We start from the raw sequence: 20,301 nt of genomic DNA, 5'->3' as shown, positions 1-20,301 counted from the left end.
ATGCTGTGGCGCAATATGATCGTAATTTTGGACACCTTGATGTGGAACTTTGCTGATGACTGACCACGACTCAGCAGAAAATGAAATGTAAAAAGTTCTAATAAAATATGCGCAATAACGAATACATGTGCATTAAATATATACAGCCAGATTAAAACCTACTGGTTATTGAAGAACTAAGTATTAGTAATATAACTCTATGACTCAAGGATTAGGATCAAAGTCACTACTTTTGTTATAGTGTCTGAAGGGAGACTTTTCAACCCCCTCCTGTGAAAAATAACCTTGTCTGCGCTTGCGCTCTGAGTCCCACTTTACCTGCACAACGGAGGCATCTCTTGGGACAGTTGAGGTGGAAGGATATGTAGACTGTCTGAAAACAGGCTGCTCTTCTTCCTTCTTCTCCTCGTCAGAATCCCATCGCAATTGAAAACTTGTCGAGGACTCCCTTGATTTTGCCACACTCGTAGGAAATGATTCGGGCATCAAGGGATCTTGAAACCGTAGTGTCCCTGTTGGTATTTGCTCTGGTGATAAGCGTATTTGAGAACGTCCTTTTCGAATATTGGAAGTGGTCAATGATGTGACGACACAGATAACCGACAAAGTGTACGGCACTTACCCTGAACGACCTCGCCCACGTTATTGCGTGGGACACACGTGCTGGGCTGTGGGTTTTGACACGAATTGAATCGTATGACCCTAAGTGGATCCTCAATAGAATTAATCTCGCGTGGCGTGGATGGTCGCTCACTCGCTGGAAGGGATGATGTCGTTTGGTCATACCGCCCGGGAAAATGAACATTCCTAGGCGAGGGGCTGCTTTGAGTTTTTCGTTCATTCCCATGGGAAATAGCGGAGCTTGATTTGCTCATTTGTCCGCTGATGCCATCTGGGCCTGAAGAATTACTGATTGCCCGCGAACTTGTGGAAGATTCCGATTGATTCAATCCCCGTATACCTAAAAGAGGAAATATCAATGTCACTTTGCAAGTAGGATCCTTGATAGGAACGCTCACCGAGTCCGACGCGGGAGTCGAACAACTGAGGAAAGGTTTCTTCGACCGCATTTTCATATGGATCTGGCCAAGAAGTGTGTCTACCCGCCCCTGAGTAAAAAAAATCAGTTGGAATAATGCGTTGAGCGATAGTCGGGGGAACATGTAAATAAATACCTGAAGAAGGCGTCGCAGTATGCGATACAATCTCTGCATATGGGTTTTGAAATTCAGGGTCTACTTAATGTCAGCTTTGTGTCATGAGGTCCCATAGCAATATTGAAGAAGCTACCTGAATGACCAATGCTAGACCGACTGGAAGACCGATTCTTATTTGCCGGAGCGTTGGAAAATGTTGGCCACGAGCGTTCTATATGACATGAATCACCTAAACAATAGATAGGAGAGATCAATCAATCTTACTTGACTTGGGTTGCGATGATGCTTTTTTAGATTGCCTTGCACGATCTTGGCCATGAGTATCATCACATCACAGTCAATTTGTCGAACAGCAAAGCAGGTTGATGATTTCTCACCTTTTGCTGTATGTCTCTCTGGAACTGGAGTCTGTGATCGTTCGGTTTTGACCAAATCTGCTTCTAAATTAGGCATGAGCAGCAGAACCAGGTCAGCTATTGAGATTAACCATGTGGCGAAATTCTTCTACCTGACATCTTAAAGGTCCGTATAGACGGTGGGAAGGATAACTGAGACTCTGGAAGATTTGCCGGGACACCAGGTCCTAGAAAAAATTAAACCCTTTGAGATAAGAGAAATTCTAATGAAACAATGCTGAAGGACAAACCAGACAACTGTGAAAATCCTCTAGGATTGGGCTCGCGCAATTCCGCGTCAATACGCAGGCGCATTGGATCTGTCTGGCTCATAGTATGCGCCGTAGCTGTAAAAAGAGCATGAGATATTGATGTTCATAAAATAAAGAACGTCGTGAATTTAGCCCCTAACTCACCGCGTACGCTCCGGTGTCTTCCTCCGAACTTGTGGGAGGCCACCAGAATAGGATTTGGAAGCTCGATCTTCCCGTCTTGTCTTCGAGGGAAAACATCTCTGCTCAGATGGCATGCAGAACAGAGGCAATCCGCTGAACCAGGTATGTGTGCCATATCGTCCCCCTCTAGGCGGCTCGAACTTGCACTTGAAGACGACGCAACAGCCATGCGTTGATCGTAATCATGGCTTTGACCACTGGGACTTTTCCGACCGTATGTATCCGCGTTCATTGGGCCTCCGGGGCGGGTATAGAAACGTGGTCGAGGGCACCAGCCAAGATAGACAAAAAAGTGAAAAGGTGACAGGTGATAGTGGCGACCTAGAAAAAGCAACCAGCAAAGGGATCACCGGCTTTTGTTCCTCAGAATCGAGAACGGGCGAAAAAAAGTGATGGGGCTTAAACAGAGGCGACAGAAGCAGATTCCAAAAAGCGTTAAGCGCTTGAGGTCCCCCAAATATTCAGGTTCACACTTATACCGGCAGAGTCGATTTTGTAGGGTACTTCCCATAAGGAGATCAATATCTCAATCATTCATATTGGCCGCGCACAAAGTTCTTTTTCTTAATCAAGAGCTGCCCGTCACTTGAATTTGGGCGGTGTGGGGAGTCAAGCAATAATTTCCTACACCATCCCCGTACGCATGGAAACCCCTGAACCTGACCCAAAGACGATAGGGAAAAGATTCGATAACCGGGGAGGGTCGCCACTGCATTTAGAAACAATTCCGATTGGGATTGATATTAATAGCAAAAAGGTGGTCGAGAGAAGATTGACTCGATTCATTTCTCGCCCGGCGGAACGGGCAGCGAGGCAACAAATTGCGAAGAACACCACAGAAGTGGAAACGAAGAAAATCTTCAGTGTGCAGAGAATCAACAGATCCCATGGTGCCGATATCATGAATCACTGCGTATTCTCAGTATAGTCAACACTGGCAGATGCCAGTGCAGAGTTGTGCCAGTTGGCCGGTACTGGCCGACCTTGGGAGTTCTTTTTCTAGTCGACATCGCTCGGCGACAGAGGGCAATAGAGCGCGAACGTGACCGAGAGGGAGCAAATGCAGACTTGTGTCTGTCTGCAATGTAGAGTGATGGTATATCCGGAGTTTGGCTTTCCAGTCAATTACTCACTCCGTTTGGCGTTTCCCGATTGGATTCCGTAGCCTCGTGTCACTTTCGCACCCTATTGACACCACTGATGCAAATGATGACTTCGTCCGACCCCGGGATCTTCGAACGCATTCTAGCTCTGATGCGCATTTATTGACATATAAGTACGTAGCGGCGGCGACCTCATTATATAATTATACATACAGGGCATTTTCTTCCCAACGCGAAATCACATTTTCCAGCGGCGTCGCGCCAGCCAAGTGCCTGAGGCAGTGAGGCCCCGCCGTGATATGTGTCGCGTTCGAATCTACCGCCCTGAGCAATAATTTACAAAATCGTTCATTTCGAAAGGCATCACGTATATGCCATGCAAACGCCATGCAAGTGAAAACGTTTTGAATGAAAAAGCAAAATTAAATTCTGCCACAAGCCCCGCCCTTCCGTAACAAAGCATGGGTACCAATGCATTGTAAACCAAACAATTTCGTACATACCACCCTTTAAAGCTACTATTCGAGCAATCAGATTTAGTGAGCCATTATGTACGTGATCCAGCTCGCGTGGCTATTGGCGCGTTATAGCAGTCGCGCGAGACCATGATCAACTTGTCATATCATAATCAACTTCCAAGTACAAATCATCAAGCTTCATAGTGACATGATCGGGGTTAGCATGTGGCTTACCCTCTCGAACAGTGTTGACAGAAACAATTTACCAAAAGCCACGAGAGAAAATATCTGATCATTAAATTTCTCGCGTTTGTGCCTCCCTGTTCAGATGTAACGCGCCAAAACGTCAATATAAAGGAATTTGAAGAAAATTTATTTTGCGCGGTCCGTTCGTGCGGATATACGCACTACTCAGACAGACCTCAGGGCGGAGCTTTGTGCAAACATGGCTTGGAACGTTGGATGATGGGGAGATGCATGAAATAGGGGTGGTCCGGGCATCGTTATGTTGGTAACCTGAATAAGTAGGTGTTCTGGCATGCAAAAATAAGCTCAAGCTCAAGCAAGAATCTAGCTAGCTGACGTCAGTGGGTCTGTATGTACTTACTTAACAGGAATTGCACATACATAACCGTCGTCCAAAAATATCAACATTTAGATGGTGTGTGAAGGTCGCTTCTCGCGCGGCCGCCATCTTAGCTTGCAACACGTACGGATACTTACATACAAAAAAGATAGTTTATACATACATACCACACCATCGCGTCGACGGTGACCTTGATGTATTGCAGGCCTACTCACCCCCAGTCTCCACCCAAAAGGACATATGTACCGCATCCGGATCCATCTTTCCGATCATGATCATGAATCATGATGATTGCCCACTTGCCCTAACCTTCCCAAACCCACGGGGTGCCCACCCATAGATTGGGGTACGCACCGATACGAGATCTCTCCTTCGCTTCCGCGAATCAATCGATCAGCAACAAACAAAAAGTGGTACGTAGAAGTTGGTTGGGTAGAACTTACAAGTCATGATCAGATTCGGAATTCAAAAAATAAGCATGGCGACTTCTTGAAAAAGGTGGTGTGGGTGTGTAAGATGGTAAATTGAATTATTATACATTTTCACCTTGATGTATACCAGATACCTTGGACCTTATCATGTATGTAGTACCGTTATTTTAATAAAGAACTCCAACCTGCCCTTGACCTTGAGATATTCCAATTCCATATTAGTATGTTCGTTTCTCTGATACGTATCTAGAACCACAAACGAAACAATTCTCTCGAGTCGATTGCGGCTTGAAAACAGGAACTGGGGTTGCGAAATAAACCGACAAGTAAAAGAAATTTGAAATATGCATCGATGTATAGCATTAGCCAGCGCTGTACTATAAATAAACCATTAGCTCGACACATACAGCGCCATGACCCCGGGATGAGTGGAATAGAAGAAAAAGGGGCAAGAGACGCCGTACACAAGTCGAACTCAACATAATCGATCAATACAATCTAGTATAGTATAGTATAGAATAGTAGCGATAAATAGCATCAGCCTCTACGTACAAGTAAACCCAAAAATACCATCATCCTGAAACAAGCCGTCATCAAAAGAAACAAAACAAGTAGGGAAAAGAAAGGTACAACTATTTCAATGTTTACCTAAGCAAGTACAGGAAACAGGGGGCGGCGGGGGGGGGACTCCGCCAAACCGTCTGCCCAACCCACAGACGCCCCAATCCCATTATCACTCTCCAATCCCCAACAGGATGAAGATAGGAAAGGACATGAAGACAGAAAGGAGTCAAAACATTCTAATATATAATTGAAACTTGAAAGAGTGAATTGTAAGTATGAAATACTAATAGCAGTGTTACTGTTCGGGATGTAGAATGAAGGACGAACGAGATATATTTGAGTCGAGGGAGGGCCGAGGATCGAACAAGGGGTGAACGATACAAGATGGATCGAATGGAATGTTATAACGGTTACGGGGGAACAAGGACATTGTGGAAAAAAGGGTACTAGAAAACAGAGGGATAAAACGAGTGTGCGGTTTTTGCCGGGGGAGTGATAGGATGGAGACGCCGGCGACCATGGGAAGAGAAGAGAAGAGAAGAGAAGAGAAGGAAAGGGAAATGACAAAATCCGAGTCCATCGAACTTCAAAGAGTGTGAATTGTAAAAAAGAGAAAAGAAAACCAAGAAAACAGGTCAATTATTCGAAATATAGAAAATACGCTTTTCATTCTTCATTCTTCAATCATTCTTCCTTTACTTCTTCCTTCATCTTGCAAGCCTGAGCCTTCTATTGATAACACACCTATACCTAGGCGCCGAAATTACTGGAAATTCGAGAGTTCGAATGTGGACGGATACGGATACGAATGGAAAACAACAACGAAAAAAAGTACAATCTGTAATTTTTGAACAAGGGAAAATAACAACAATGAGCTTCGTCCATTGAAAAAAAAGAGAGGAAGAGAAGAAAAGTTTACTAACATTCGAGTTTTTCTTCTTCAAATATCAAAGCAGATAGAGAGAGAGAGACAGAGAGGGGGGGATGAAACGACAACCAACGACAACAAGTACAAATCAACCTGACCACCACGACCACCACCAAATCACATCTTCTTATTCAACGTCAGACTCCGCATACTCTCCTCCAGAATATCCGTCAAACACGCCGTGCAGCTCGCCTTCTTCGCGTCATCCTGCTGCTGCTGTTGCGCTCTCAACATAGGCGAACTAGCCGCCGTCGTGGACACAGCGCGCAGACTGGGCGACGCAGGAGGCGTAGCAGGCTCAACATCCACAACGCGCAGCACAGCTTTGCCCGAAAGCACACGCTGCACCTTATCCGCGTCCCAGTTCGCACTCGATCCCGATGAGCTGGCAGAGGAAGATGAAGAACCGAGAGAAGACGAAGACGATCCAGTGAACGCGTCCCAGAACGCTGAACCGAGCTTGCGCAGGATCGTCTGGCTCGCCATGGCAGCCAGCACGGCCTGCTGCTGCTCCTTCTCGCGTTGCTGATGCGCCTCGCGGTCCCTTGCAGAGGTGGAAGCAATAACTTTGCCGTTGATAAGCGGTGACGTCGGTGGGCTCGGGTACGAGGATGCGGGCGATGTGTGCTTGCCCGAGAGCAGTGCGCTGAGAGTAGAGCCGTAGCTCGAGCTTGGGAGCGACGGTGAAGAAACAGCAGCGGATTTGCTCGAGGGAGTGAAGAAATGTGGGCGCATGCTCCCTGCAAGCCCAGAAGCTTGCTGGTGCTGATTTTGCTGTTGCTGCTGTGCTTGCTGGTTTTGCTGGTGCATATGCTGCTGTGCAGCCATTTTTCCCCAAAGATGCATACGGTACCTATAAAGATAGCCATCAATTACGTCAGTAATCAAATCAAAATCAAATTTTTCGTTGGGGGATGGAATTAACCATAAAAGGGGGAGCATATACAGATGGAAACGAGTGGAAAAGGACAAATAAAAAAAGGAAAAAGACACATACGCATCGAGAGTCTTCATTGTAAATGGATTCAAGTCCGCAAAGCCATCAAATCCGTTCAAGCCCTTGGAAGCCCCGAGGCCGGCGCCGACCCCACTGAGCCCCGGGTTTGCGTTGAGCGCCGGGTTCATGTTCTCCTGTAGACCCTTGCGCACGACAGTACTGATGTCCGGCACAAGAGTCGTGTGCACAGGGGTGAAACCACCGCCGATGCCAACACCACCCCAGAAGCGGTTGCCCATCCGTGGCGACGATGGCAGATCCTTCTGCGTATTGGCGGTGACCAGAGGTGTGCTGGGGCGCGAGGTGAGGACGCTGGAAGTCGATGTGGACGAGGAGGTGGAAGCCGAAGCTGCGGCAGAAGCCGCCAAGGTCTGAGCGGCACTCTGCTCGGGTAACGGAGCAGGAGGTGGGAGATTGATAGGGCCACCGCGTCCTTCGAGGAGAGCCTTCTTCAAGGCGGCGATTTCCTGACGTAGAGCAAGATTTTCCGATTCCTGAGAACCCAGTTGCGTGCGGAAATGGTCGAGCATGCGATCTCGTTCGGCAATATCACCCTCGAGGGTAGAGATGTATTCTGTAGTGAACAATTAAGTTAACGATACACGCATAATAAAAAACAATTAGCTTACCCTTTCGGCGAACACGGAAGTTCCTTGCACTGATCTTATTTCGCAATTGACGTTTTTCCTTACTAGTCATCTTGGCGAAGACTTCTGGGGAAGGTCGCCAATCCTGAGGCAAGTCATCTTCGTCTTCGGCGTCTCCAGCCTCACTCTCAGCCCTGACTGAGCCAGCTGTGGTGAGGAAAGGACCGGGTGTGGAAGTCTTGGAAAGAGTGGAAGTGGAAGTGGAAGTGGAAGCCACAGCGGGCTTGGGCTGAGTGGCCTTCTTGGAACCGGCAGACGAGACGGAAGTAGAATTCTCCTTCTCTTTGCTGGCTGACGAAGACGCGACCTTCTTCACCACGCCCCCGCTCTGCACAGTTCCTTTTCGAGCCTTTCCGTGACCTCCGACCTTGACGGGCGCAATGACAATAGTGGGCTTTTCCTGTTCTTTCTGTTCCTCAGGCGGCGAGCTGGGGGATTCCTTCTCATCTGACTCATCCTCGCCGTGATCACTGATGGCTGAGGGCGTGTCGACGAGCTGCGGATCGATACCCCTAGTCTGCATTGTCTCCTCTGGGAGGATGGGGAGGCCAACCATCGTTGACATGTCCATTGGCATTGAATATCCGCCTAGGGTGAGACCGTTGTAGTTACCAACTCCACCGCCGTATTCGAAGCCCCCCATGCCCATGAAGTCAATCGGCGTGGACATGAAGGGATCGATGGCCTTGGAGTCATTGTCGTCAAAAAGGTTGAAGCCATTGCTCTGAGAGTTGTCTCCGTCGTGCACGTCGGGAAACGACGCTACGGGTGGCTCCTGGGGAGGCGTTAAAAGATGCTGTGGTGTGGAGCCTCTGGAGCCCGAGGGCGACGACGAGTGGGCAGAGAAGGAAGCAAAGTTATTGTTGAAGGCATCGACTTCAAAAATGTCACTGATATCAGTGAGTTCTGGGAACATATTTGAGGACCCAGGAGCGAGATAGGATGGTTGAAAGAGGGGATTGTCGACAAGCATGATATCGCTTTATGACTCAGGCGATTTGGTGATTTGTTGTGGATATGCAAGCCGAGGTGAGTGTTTCCCGAGACGCGATGTGTGTATTGCAACAATTGAGCGGGACGGGGGAAGATTGGGTGTATTGGCGATGTTGTTGGTGGTGGTTGTGGATAGAATCGAGAAGAAAGGGAGCACAGTCAACGAGGCTGCGTAACAAATCGCTGACATAATTTTCCCACACTTGTTTTGTCTCCGTCTCGGCGGCGTTGCGACGATTGCGTGGACCCCGCGGCACCAGGTCCACTCGAATTACCTGCCCTTTTTAGCCGCCCCTCTTGTTCCTGTCCATTCCGCCTTATTCAGTCCTTCTATTGCAGACATCTCTCGCCACTGTCTCCTCGATTTCCAGGTCAGTTAGCCTCACTTCCACCACCAGTATGCTTGGCCAACTTGTTCACCCGGAGCAGTGATGTGGGTTCAAAAAGATGAGTAACGATGCTCGGCTACCACCAGCGACATATGATGTCGGGGTTTAGAGCTTTTTGTCCCGCACCCAGTATGGGGTCGCAGCACCCGATAACCCCCGGCCGTGAAAACATAACGATAAACTGTCTACAAAGACTCCAGCGCTTTACCGTGTCCACGGTCATGGCTTGACATGTCCCGTGCCCGACGGTCCCTGTCTCCACCCACCGAGGCTGTTCGACCTGGACCCCTTAATTGGATCGTTACACCCACGCTCGCGTAAAAATAAACTTATCAGTTATCAAAAAGCTGGCTTCTAGTACTGGTGTTACATCTAATCTGATCCATCATGAAGAGTTTAAAGAACCTCTTGGACACAGTTGTTGGTGAAACTGGCTTCCATATCTCTAGGCCCTGCATGCAGGGTGCGCGTTCGTTCGAGTGCTACACGATGCGCGTCTGGATTGTCTGATCTCCGTCGGTTCTTGCTAGCCGTTATCTCTATTCGTTATGCGCAAATCTTCCTGGCAACAGAGGACTCTCTTGCGCCTCTGCAACGACTTATCCTAACCTCGCCAAACTTAGCCCCTCTGAACCCCAAAAATACCAAAACGCCAGTCTCTCGCCTTCGTCTACATCTTCATCCGCATATCACTCCATTGGCCAAAATAGATCACTAATCAGATATACGTATACCTGCTGCTGCGGGGTCTCGCAGTTTTCCTTCCAGAACATTCCCTGCCTCGTACGTGTCAGTTGACACTCTTGATCTAAGGACGCTTTATATTATCGAAACATCCGCGACTTGAATCGATTATCATATTCAAGGGTTCTTCAACAGAGTTAATCGGTACATTGAATTATCCATCTATACTTCGCAACGAAGGCGCTCGCAGAAACAGAAACAGGACTCGACACTTGACTTTGATATTTCAAGGACCTACCTAGGATTTCATCCATGCAATGCTTATGTGCGCCCGTCAACTTGAAGCATTTTCTTGTTTTCAAGTGACCGACGACTGGCCAAAAATACTTGAACCTCATTGATCTGGTGATTCCGGGGTTTAATCAACAACGCGGGCGCATCTTCGTGTCTGGGGTATCTGATCGCTCTAAGAGTTCTGTCTCACGTGGAAACTTCAAGCTTCAAATTCTACTGGTTTGAACTTCAGGGCTCAAATCGGCTGTGTATCCCGCAACGCGACCTCCTCACCAACATGTTTCAATATCTATCCTTTGCATCACTTAGGAATCTGGACCATGCTGTTGTTCACGTACCAGACCGGAAGAAACTATCAGATTCCTTCTGTTGAGAAATAACCAAGCCAATCCGCTTTGCAACGACACACTGCATCTCAATGGCCAGGGTCAGCGACTGACTGTATCTGATCAGACTCTGAACCATATGATTCTAGCCAACATCCGATGATGATGTCCAGCTGTGCTCGAGCCATTGTTCTGCCAGTTGTTGCCTTCGTATTCTTCGTTCTGTACGTGCCAATTTCTGGGTCGGATCTCAGGATCTGGAGTCTGGAACATCCAATTTTCAAAATTTATTTGTTCACGGCTTGGATGATTCCATTCTCGTCTCGGGACATCACAAGGTAAAGTCCACTACACGACATTTAGCACCTTCTTGCAATCCATTGACTGTGTTGAACAGAAAACCTTCAGCTAAGATCTGATCTGCAAGATGTAATAATGATCCTTCTAATAATGTACCCGTATGTCATTGTCCAATTTCCTTACGCTCATCAACTAATTAAATCCATGGCACTATCTGCTTTGCTTCCTTTTAAAGAAAAGTCAAAGTGAAGGTACGACAACAATCATAGTAGCAATGCCATAACTCAAAAACACCGAACTTCAACCCAGTCCAACGTATTGGCCTGATTAGATCAATATATGCGCTAATGTAGCATGCTACGCTATCCACCCATACAACTATCTACGCCATCTACATGAAATTTTCCGTCTCCCATACACCCACATGTCTGCCAAGATCCTCGCCAAACCAGCTCTCCCAACCCAGAGTGCGTATTTACACCAACTCCCACCCCCATCCGGGCCATGGGCCATGGAGCATAACTTTCAAAGTCTCCTCGGAGATGCCAATGTTGGACGATCTCTCTCAGGCCTTCGTAAAAAATGGAAAAACATGGAAAAATGGAGAATCAAATGACGATCTTAACTTCCTACTTGCCTACTTGCAGTCGCGCACATCCACATTCTCGCATGTCTTCAACACCGTCGATCCCTGTATAAGGTTCAACTTTCAACGTTCAGGGCTTGGCTGAACCAGGTAAATGTCCATACGATCCGGTGGTGGAAGGTTCTGCGTCGTGCGATTGGGTGTTCACGTTCAGCCTTAACTATAGGACGGATCCGGATCCACAACTTTGTGACCTGAATCCCATCCCCGCCACAGTCTCCGTCATACTGTCCCATGGTTTTTCCTGTCACGAATTGCAACACTCCACGATCGCCGCTTAATTGCTTGCATGCACTGGCAGTGGCGGCAAGCTAAGGTGTCAGCGATGAGTCGTCGTGCGAATAATGATACTCGACTCCGACGCCGCTTATTGAGTACATGGACGGATAAGGGAATTAACATTCCGTTTTACACTTGGCCCTCAGTAATAATCCTGAGGGGAGTAGTACGAAGTGTCGGTATAGTGGTTGTTGCTTTGATTGCGCCTGTGGGCGTAGTCAGTCGGGGTTGATAAGAGGGAGGGACACGCTACGCGTTTGTCCGAGTCGTTCGCGGTTTAGACTGTTTTCTTGGAATTGAGTTCGCCGTGTTGCGCCTCCTTAAAGAGTGAGCCTAATTCCACAAAAAGAGTACTAACACTGAAGGAGTACGGCGCATATAACTGGTGGACCCCTTGTCGTATATAGCTAGTCTATTTTCAACTTCAACAAAAGTGTCAGTGCTTCTCGGAAGATTTTGTTTATTTTTCTTTTTTTGCAAGCGATCACTCTCTGACAAATACAACACAAGCAATTCATATTCTGCCCAATCGTACATCATACGGTGGGGCAAGTCATAGCCTGTTATAGGTAACAGGGCATCCGGGCGTTTATACCACCTACTGATTAGACCGTGCAAACTTCTTAGCAAGAGTAAATTATCTCGATACTCGCACTTTCCACAAAGTTAGCCCAGGCAGGGTACTATTACCGCCTAGATTAAAACTCAACCCACAAAACCCAGCAGAACACCCACTCACTTTTGCTCTCATGACAATCCCGATCAGATCACCAGGGCGCAAGGACTGAACAAATCCGGCGCCGCGATAAGCGCCCGTCAACGGGTCGAACTGGCGGTCATGGTCTGTCAAATCTGGCTCGTCCTTGGCGCTCCATACGACACGGTGCGTGCGGAGCTCAGGCGATGCGCGGTAGTTCCGCTGGATATCCCATGTATCGACGATGATGTCCTGTGTTGCCTGCGTTCCGTTGTTGGGCTGGAGTGCCCGTTCGATGCGCAGGTCGACTTTGTCAGGCTGTGTCTGTGTTGTTACCGTGTAGTCGTCAAAGTCACGACCGACGACGGCTTGAAACCAGGTCCACGACCCGTCGTAGTTATCTGGCATAATAAAATACAATGTCAGCGATACAGGCGGTCCGAAACGTACACGCGATCCGTACGCTTGAAAGGACCTGGCTCGCTCGTCCATCCCTGATCCCTGCTTTTTATCGTGAAGCACACTTCTTTGATTTTGACGCCGGGGTATGTCGGGTCCCCAGGCCAGTTTGGCAGTCGCGGGGTGTAGAGGCAGCAAAAGTTGCCGTGATGCTCCTCCACGGACCAGGTGTTCATCGGCGAGGACGAGATTGCATTTGACTGACTGATAATAGCGGGCCAGTATTGGACCTCATCCATGATAAGGTGTGCTATCTCTATTGGAAGCCATCGCATGAGAATACCTCGGACGGCGTACACCTCGTCGGGTGTTCGAATAGAGGTGGTTGGTTTCACTGGTGGGCGCGTTGTGGCTTCATCGGAAATCCATCCTTGTCCTTGATTGTCCATTGTACACCTATAGTATGTGTGGGGAGATGGCGAACAGGAAAGTTGCTTAAGGACTGTTATAAAGGGCGGGGGATCGCATGGGTACCTTCGCTGTTTTTGTGTATCAAAAGATGGGGCTTCATGATACTTGGGGATATATATAAATGCGTCAAATACGTTATTGATAGATTGTCGAAAGCTGCTCAATGAGTGGTAAGGACGCATATCATTAAACTCAAGAGTTCGCTATGAAAGCTCAGCGCATGGGTTAATCTATCATGAATATAATAGCTCAATGCCTGCGCTCTTCGTTATATACTACCAGGCTCGTTTCTACCAGAAACAGAAAAGAGAGAATAGAACGGCCGTACAGTAAGCAATTAATAATAGTAAATGACATTAAGTATGATGCTCGAAAAGTGGAGATGGGCGCTCGACATGAATTGTGTTATTTGCATTTCCATAGTAGACACTGAGGGGAAATCCTGGCCACTGTATAAATACCTAAGTGTTATCATGATGCCTCATTGTTATGGAATGTCAGCAGTATTGGTTTCCAAAGCTTTGAGAGACAGAGTCCGATGGATCAACGGATTATTTCATCTATTCGTGTGCAAATCATAACCAAATGTAAACACAGCTATCTACTCCACAGGATCGCGAAAACTGTGATCACTTGAACTCCGGCGTATCGGCGAGAAGTGTGACCATGTCTCCCACTGGGTACCTCTCCAAATCACCAACAGCGGCATTGACGGCTTCAGCCAAGTTTCTGATCCTAGCAATCTCATCTTGGGTGAGCGACACATCAGCAGCCGCGATGTTCTCCTTTAGGTACTACGAAGTCAGGGAAGTTAGTGAGTATAGAAACTGGAAGCATCAAAATTCGAAATACCTTAATCTTCTTGGTTCCAGGGATTGGAATGATATCGTCCCCTTGAGCAAGTAACCAGGCGAGTGCAACTTGACCGGCGGTAGCGCCGTGGCTTTTGCCTATCTCTTGGAATTCGGAAACGAGCTTCAAAATGTTGGGGAAGTTTTCCCTTGAGAATCTAAGAGTGGTCATACAAAGTATCAGTTGCAGAACCTTAAATTGCAACGACAGAATATTTACTTGGGAATTGTCTTCCTCCATTCTCCGTCTGGAATGTCGTCGTGGGATTTCTGGAGAAATAGTTGAGCTCAGAAGAGGGAATAGAAAGGTCAATAACATACGTATGTTCCTGTTAGCATTCCTCTGCCCAAAGGAGAGTAGGCCACTACTGCAATTCCAAGCTCGCGGCAGGTCTTCAGCAGCGCAACCTTGTCATTCTCTATGTCCAGATAAAAGGGAGAATATTCGATTTGAATAGCGGCCACGGGGTGAACTGCATGAGCCCTTCGAAGAGTCGCAGCGGACATCTCGGATAAGCCAATGTATCGTACTTTGCCTTCCCTGAGATACGTTGTGATTAATGAATTAATGACGACCAAAACGACGAGAAAAGCGTACTTTACGAGCTCAGCCAAAGCTCTCATAGTGATCTATCAAGATATTCATTCAAGTATTTGATATGAAATAACAATGTACATACCTCAATAGGGACAGTTTGATCAATACGCTATGGCGAAGATGATTGTCGTCAGAGGCCTAAAAAAAGCTAGGGAAAGCACGACTTACGTGGATATAGTAGAGGTCAATGGTATCGATTCCGAGTTTCTTGAGAGAGCTCTCGACCGCAGATCTGACGTATTTGGGTGTACCATTTGCACCTTGAGGGGTAACTCCAAATTTGGTCGCTAGGAAAATTTGGTCCCTCTTTCCTGTACGCTTGAACCTATTCATGGTATTTAGTTAATAAACACTACTCGTAATGATATAAATTTCAAAAAATTACTGACCACTTCCCAAGAAGCTCTTCACTGTCGCCATATATATCAGACGAGTCCCAGTTGGTGCAACCAGCTTCTAGGGCAGCATCGAGGACCTAGTATAAAACGATCGGGACAGCAATGATAAGCAGGTCAAATCATCAGATAGAAAGCACCCTAGGACGTACCTTAAATCTTTCCTCGTCGCTCCCAATGGTATGGCGTGTCAAGTGCACAAATATTATCGAGCCGCGCTATTTTTGGTTAGACACCAAATTTACGTGAAATTTTGTGTCTAAAGGGACCATCAATAAGTGGCTCGATTTCTGTCAAATCGAGCCACTTTTTTGAGTAAGAGAGCCTTTTTTTATCCTCAGAGCGAGCTTTTCAGGTTGAGAGCCTTTTCTTCAGTAGCGAGCCTTTCTGGTGAGTGAGAGACTTTTCTGAATCTAAGTCGGCCTTCGTTGTAAACGGCATCATCCTGCATGAATGTACCATGCCGCCGTGACTCGGCAAGGGAGTCAACGAATATTCGACTCCGAGTACTATACATTGACATTGATGATTGAATGCTTTAACATTATCAGAGTACCCAAACGGAATTGTTGTATGTGAGTTCACCTTAATTTGATTTATATGACATAATGGTAGACTGTAGACAGATTCAGGTTGAATTTTGTGCAATATGTCCAAAGTGATAAAATTTCAACACTATTTACATGTACAATCTCTCCATATTGGAAGATAGATGAAGGTAAAGTCACCAAGGAGTAATGGGTTGATAATTCAGATAACAGTGCCGAAAAATGCTGGAACGGCATAGGACATGCATTTGGAAAGTTTCTCGCTCACCTGAAAAGCTCGCTCTGAGGATAAAAAAAGGCTCTCTTACTCAAAAAAGTGGCTCGATTTCTGTCAAATCGAGCCACTTATTGATGGTCCCTTTAGACACAAAATTTCACGTAAATTTGGTGTCTAACCAAAAATAGCGCGGCTCGATAATATTTGGGCACTTGACACGCCAATGCAATGGGGCCGTAGTACGCCGAGAGACCCATCAGTCCAAAGCCAATGGCACTGACATTATCTTGACCAATTTTTCGAGTAGGAAGAGGCATTTTCTCTATTTGTTTGTTTATTGAAATGAAACGTAAGTTGGGAGAGAGGAATTGGTTGTGGAAGCCTGGGCAACTGATAGAACCATGCCACCTTTTTTACCACATTTTATACCTTTGGTTGTGGTCCAATTTACTCAGCATAGTTCTGTTTTTGAATGGCACATGAGAGTTATTATTCCAACCATCGAAACCTGAAGGCGTAGAGTCGACCGTCGTACCCGTAGAAGGCAAAAAGAAGAAGCACTCGTGATTGAAATAACTTGCTGACTAACCACTTTTTCATTCAATTTTTTTCCAGCAACCAATCAACGACGGCGGAAGTTCGAGTTGTGGACCCCGATTTGTATTAGCAACAAGCCAATATGGTGACTTCGTGTGCTATCGAACGGTTTATTTATAATCAGAACAAAACGATAAGACTTCAGGCATTCATTCAATAGTTTTGTTGCCCACGTCCTGTCAATAATAGATATCATCCATACGTACATTGCATCGGATAATTTTTATATGAGATTGGCGAGTAAACGTGTCACTACTTCTGAACAATTGTTTTGGGGTTTGAGCATGAAGCTAACATGACCAAAAATTTTCCCGCACATTTGGTCTACCTGAAATTTATCTACACGCTTAATGGCTATTCAACGTCATTAGTACATACTAAACTCGCTATTGCCCACCAAAGTTGTCCATCGACGCGTCGAGCACGTGAAACATGTGACTTTTCGCACAGACCGGTTTCCACGAGCAAGTTTAACAACCTCACCCAACAATCACTACAACTTTGAACTCATGAAGATGCGCCTTCGGCCGCATGACACCGGCTTGGCCCAATTGTTTCCGGGTCCAGGCCATTAAATACTTATGGCTAGAAGTTTAACATTTAAGTAGAATGGAAAGCCTCGTTCCGGTTCAATTTACTTATCTTCTTCTTGATATACAGTTATGTATACTGCCATTCCCACAACTTCAACACTACACCACAATGACTCAACCAGATATCGCAAAGCAATGACCTTCATAAAACAAATACAAACATGGTAAGTACGACTACATCGGGGTCCGGGGCAAAGGTAACACAGCGATGGGCTTACTCTATTATAAGACCGCCTTACACTCATGTTTATCAGGTCCACATCTTGGTTTGATCATCACATTGATATCCTCGCTAGTTGTAAGGAATGTGTAAGGAGCCCCTATCTATTGTTGAGTATTATTTGGCAAGGACCTCAGAGGAGGATTAATTGCACTGGTCGCGGGAGGGAAAAACTTTAGATCTTTGTTTTATACTACGTAGAAACGATTGGTTCTCGTTTACGTCGCGTGAAACTGAGATATCTCGTAAAGCTACGCTTTACACTAGTTCAAGAGGCGGTGGTTGCTCCAGTTTTATAAAAGGGAACATCGTGCCATTGTATTCAATAAATTTTCTGCGCCCTTTCTTGTCGCCGACTGCGCCCACCGTAGGATCCCACGTGTCAGGATCTTCGTAGTATTGAAAAATCAAGTCAGAATCGAGCCCCCCATCTGTTGGGCCGGAATTAAGAAGGACGGACAACATTTTGAGACAGTTTGTCCGGAAATTAATGAAGTCTGGTTCGCAGGTTTGAAGTATCGTTGAAAAGTCAAGGAGAACGACACATTCCACTTGGGCAGTGGGATGTGTACACAGTACAAATTGGCGATCATGCCAATCCATCTGCGTTATGTCTCCAGCATCCAGAACACGGACAGCATGGCGACAACTTTGAATCTGGTACAGCTATATTAGCCTCTCTGAAGGACCAACGATATCAATACGTACAACTTGGATCTGCTGAGCAGAACTCAATTCATTTGTGCGTTCGGAGTCCAGATGGTATCCGTCGATGTATTCCATGAGTAGCCCTTGAATGGTCACTCCGTTAGGTAGAATAAACTTTCAGAATTATTAATCAGAGAAAAAGCTCATACTATAACGATAAATGCTACCTGATGTTGCCCATAGAACCAAGGAATAACCGTTCCTTGTACAGGACGAAGTTTATTATAAACGATCGTCTCGATATCAGCACAGTCTTCGGCGATGGATACTAACCCAAACCAAAGGGGAAAGGGATCTTCATAGTCAATCAAGTGATGTAAATCTTGGAATCGGTCGTCAAAAAGTTTTAAACAAAGCAAAGGTGAGGAAGATACAGGGTGCCCATCAATTGATGTGAGCCTGCAGCGGTAGACAGAGCAGAATCTCACTCTCTCCCCTTCCGCTAGCACGTCGTCAATCTGAAGTGCGAACGATTTGCTTTGTGCCAATGCCTTGTCAAGACCGCCTTGAGACAATGGTGACACACGGTAAATCATTTGGAGATGATTCCTAGTGTCCGAAGGCAACTCGGATGGATCGAACGGATACAAGGGGGACGGAACCTGTATAGCTGGATTGAAACGTTGATTTGTGGTCCCGTGAAGAAGATCTTTAGCACGTGTGACAAGTTTGGATTTACGTTGCAGCACATGTTTATTCCATCGAAAAAACTGCAGAGCTCTGTTACGGTCCCGTAACAAAGTAGCGCGGTCAAAGTCAGAATTGCGATTACACGTAGGAATCAAGTGCTCATCGGAATGCAGAGGTTGGTCGGGGTTTTGAGGCGGACCCATCGGAAGAATGAAATTCTCATCCCATATGCCAGCGTACAAATTAGGGCCATTCATAAAGCCAAACGGCGGCAATGCATCGAGCAAGCAAGCAGTTGCTAAAGTTCTCAATGCCGCCGGAATATGGGATGTTTCTACCTTGATAAAGACGTCTTCTCCTACAGAGATGTACCCACCTTTTCTCATAAAGAAAACTGCGATGTCTTTGAAATTTGTTACGATGACTGATGATGCAGAATCCGAGATCTTTGAAAATGCGAATTTGAGGCCGGCGGAGCACGTTTGTCCATCAGGTTCGAACAGTTCGTCTGGCTGTAACATGCATAATTATTCGGTCTGAGGCATGTTGAGAAACTATACCTGACTTACGACAAACAGAATATATGGAGGATAAATAGAGTACAACTTGAACTCGTCGGTTGTAAAGGTGGCTCCAACAATGACTGCAAGAAAAAATTCACATATGAGAAATGATTATTAAATCACTCAAGGACAGCGGCTCACAATTTCCGAGTTCAACTTTGACACATCCCATTGGATTCCCTTGTAGCACTTCAGGGCTGTGAAGCGTATTTAATAACTTTGCAATGGGGCTTATGAGTGACTGCATATAGTCTCCTAGTGGGAGTCTGCGCGGCAAATGAGCAGTTCCAATGCGCAGAATTCAATATTGTGCATACCTAGATGTGTCCGAGGATTCCACTGGCCATTCAACAATTCGATGGCGATTGTATCCCACAGACTTATGAAGATTTCGAAGGCAATGGTAAAGCTTGCGATGAGCTAAAACATCCGCCTTCCAATGTTTGACGGAATGCGGCGGAGTCGACGGAAACGTAGTAAAAGGCGGTAACGAGTGTGGCGGCGCAGGAGGAAGTTGAGAAAAAACACAATCGACACGTTTAGCTTCGGTCGTGAACATCCTACACGTTTGCGGTCGGAACAAAGTTGAACGCCACATTAAGAGTGGAAATACTGAGGTGGCAAGCCTGTGTGACCACTTATACTCGTGGACATTGTGTGAAATATCGGCTATAACGGGAGATGAAAAGTTTTCGAATGCCGGTGTTTCTGTGGGAAAGCGTAAAATACCTTTAAACAACCAGACTCTCGTATCGAGAGGAGGCCTACTTGTGTATGCGAGACGGTAAGATATGTAGTGGTAGCCTCGTGATCCAGGCCTTCTGTGAATCTCGTCTCTTTTCTAGATAGATAAGTACTAGTAAGGCAAAACCGAGCGGAGCTCAAAATATGCTGAGTCAGAAACTTGATTATCCTTGTTTACATATCGATCACATTTCAAATCCGCTGCCCTCTTTGACTTGGGTACTTTCACCAGAGGCTCAGCACACTGGCTTGGGAACTTTGGCATTGATTCAACAAAACCTGACTATTTTTCTAGAGTACTTGGCAGAGAAAGCAGCCGCAGGCAACGTAAAATTGACAGAAGATGAGATCAACACAATCAGGCAGAGTGCACGAAAGCTCGAATTAGTTGTTGGTGGCCTGCCTCGGTATCCCGGGGGCCTTGCAGGTGACCTGTTT

At 46.4% G+C, this 20,301-nt stretch overlaps 5 protein-coding genes across 5 annotated transcripts; all 5 read right to left on the bottom strand.

The window, feature by feature from the left end:
* Positions 1 to 204: 204 nt before the first annotated feature.
* Positions 205 to 2,239, bottom strand: JR316_0009600 (uncharacterized protein; the record flags this gene model as incomplete). The annotated part of the gene is made up of 8 exons (XM_047895295.1): positions 205 to 554; positions 623 to 961; positions 1,020 to 1,109; positions 1,422 to 1,466; positions 1,535 to 1,630; positions 1,666 to 1,740; positions 1,804 to 1,899; positions 1,969 to 2,239. The coding sequence occupies 8 exons, from the start codon at positions 2,237 to 2,239 to the stop codon at positions 205 to 207; spliced, it is 1,362 nt and encodes a 453-aa protein (XP_047745014.1).
* Positions 2,240 to 6,194: 3,955 nt separating this feature from the next.
* JR316_0009599 (BZIP-type transcription factor MBZ1) lies at positions 6,195 to 8,694 on the bottom strand (the record flags this gene model as incomplete). Its single annotated transcript, XM_047895294.1, has 3 exons — positions 6,195 to 6,930; positions 7,075 to 7,648; positions 7,704 to 8,694. The coding sequence occupies 3 exons, from the start codon at positions 8,692 to 8,694 to the stop codon at positions 6,195 to 6,197; spliced, it is 2,301 nt and encodes a 766-aa protein (XP_047745013.1).
* A 3,215-nt stretch (positions 8,695 to 11,909) lies between these two features.
* JR316_0009598 (uncharacterized protein) lies at positions 11,910 to 13,177 on the bottom strand (the record flags this gene model as incomplete). Its single annotated transcript, XM_047895293.1, has 4 exons — positions 11,910 to 11,965; positions 12,288 to 12,315; positions 12,372 to 12,730; positions 12,793 to 13,177. 4 exons carry the CDS (start codon positions 13,175 to 13,177, stop codon positions 11,910 to 11,912), a joined length of 828 nt encoding a protein of 275 aa, XP_047745012.1.
* A 651-nt stretch (positions 13,178 to 13,828) lies between these two features.
* On the bottom strand, positions 13,829 to 15,315 carry JR316_0009597 (Aldo-keto reductase str7; the record flags this gene model as incomplete). The annotated part of the gene is made up of 10 exons (XM_047895292.1): positions 13,829 to 13,993; positions 14,052 to 14,208; positions 14,271 to 14,320; positions 14,372 to 14,591; positions 14,649 to 14,680; positions 14,731 to 14,757; positions 14,817 to 14,973; positions 15,038 to 15,123; positions 15,196 to 15,261; positions 15,289 to 15,315. The coding sequence occupies 10 exons, from the start codon at positions 15,313 to 15,315 to the stop codon at positions 13,829 to 13,831; spliced, it is 987 nt and encodes a 328-aa protein (XP_047745011.1).
* A 2,161-nt stretch (positions 15,316 to 17,476) lies between these two features.
* On the bottom strand, positions 17,477 to 19,678 carry JR316_0009596 (uncharacterized protein; the record flags this gene model as incomplete). The annotated part of the gene is made up of 6 exons (XM_047895291.1): positions 17,477 to 17,875; positions 17,927 to 18,040; positions 18,094 to 19,068; positions 19,126 to 19,199; positions 19,261 to 19,385; positions 19,437 to 19,678. The coding sequence occupies 6 exons, from the start codon at positions 19,676 to 19,678 to the stop codon at positions 17,477 to 17,479; spliced, it is 1,929 nt and encodes a 642-aa protein (XP_047745010.1).
* Between the last annotated feature and the right edge of the window lie 623 nt (positions 19,679 to 20,301).

This window comes from Psilocybe cubensis, chromosome 9 (genome assembly GCF_017499595.1).
Source record: "Psilocybe cubensis strain MGC-MH-2018 chromosome 9, whole genome shotgun sequence".
Lineage (NCBI taxonomy): Eukaryota > Fungi > Basidiomycota > Agaricomycetes > Agaricales > Agrocybaceae > Psilocybe > Psilocybe cubensis.
Note: the sequence above shows the minus strand (reverse complement) of the source record. Positions and strands in the feature narration are given on the sequence as shown.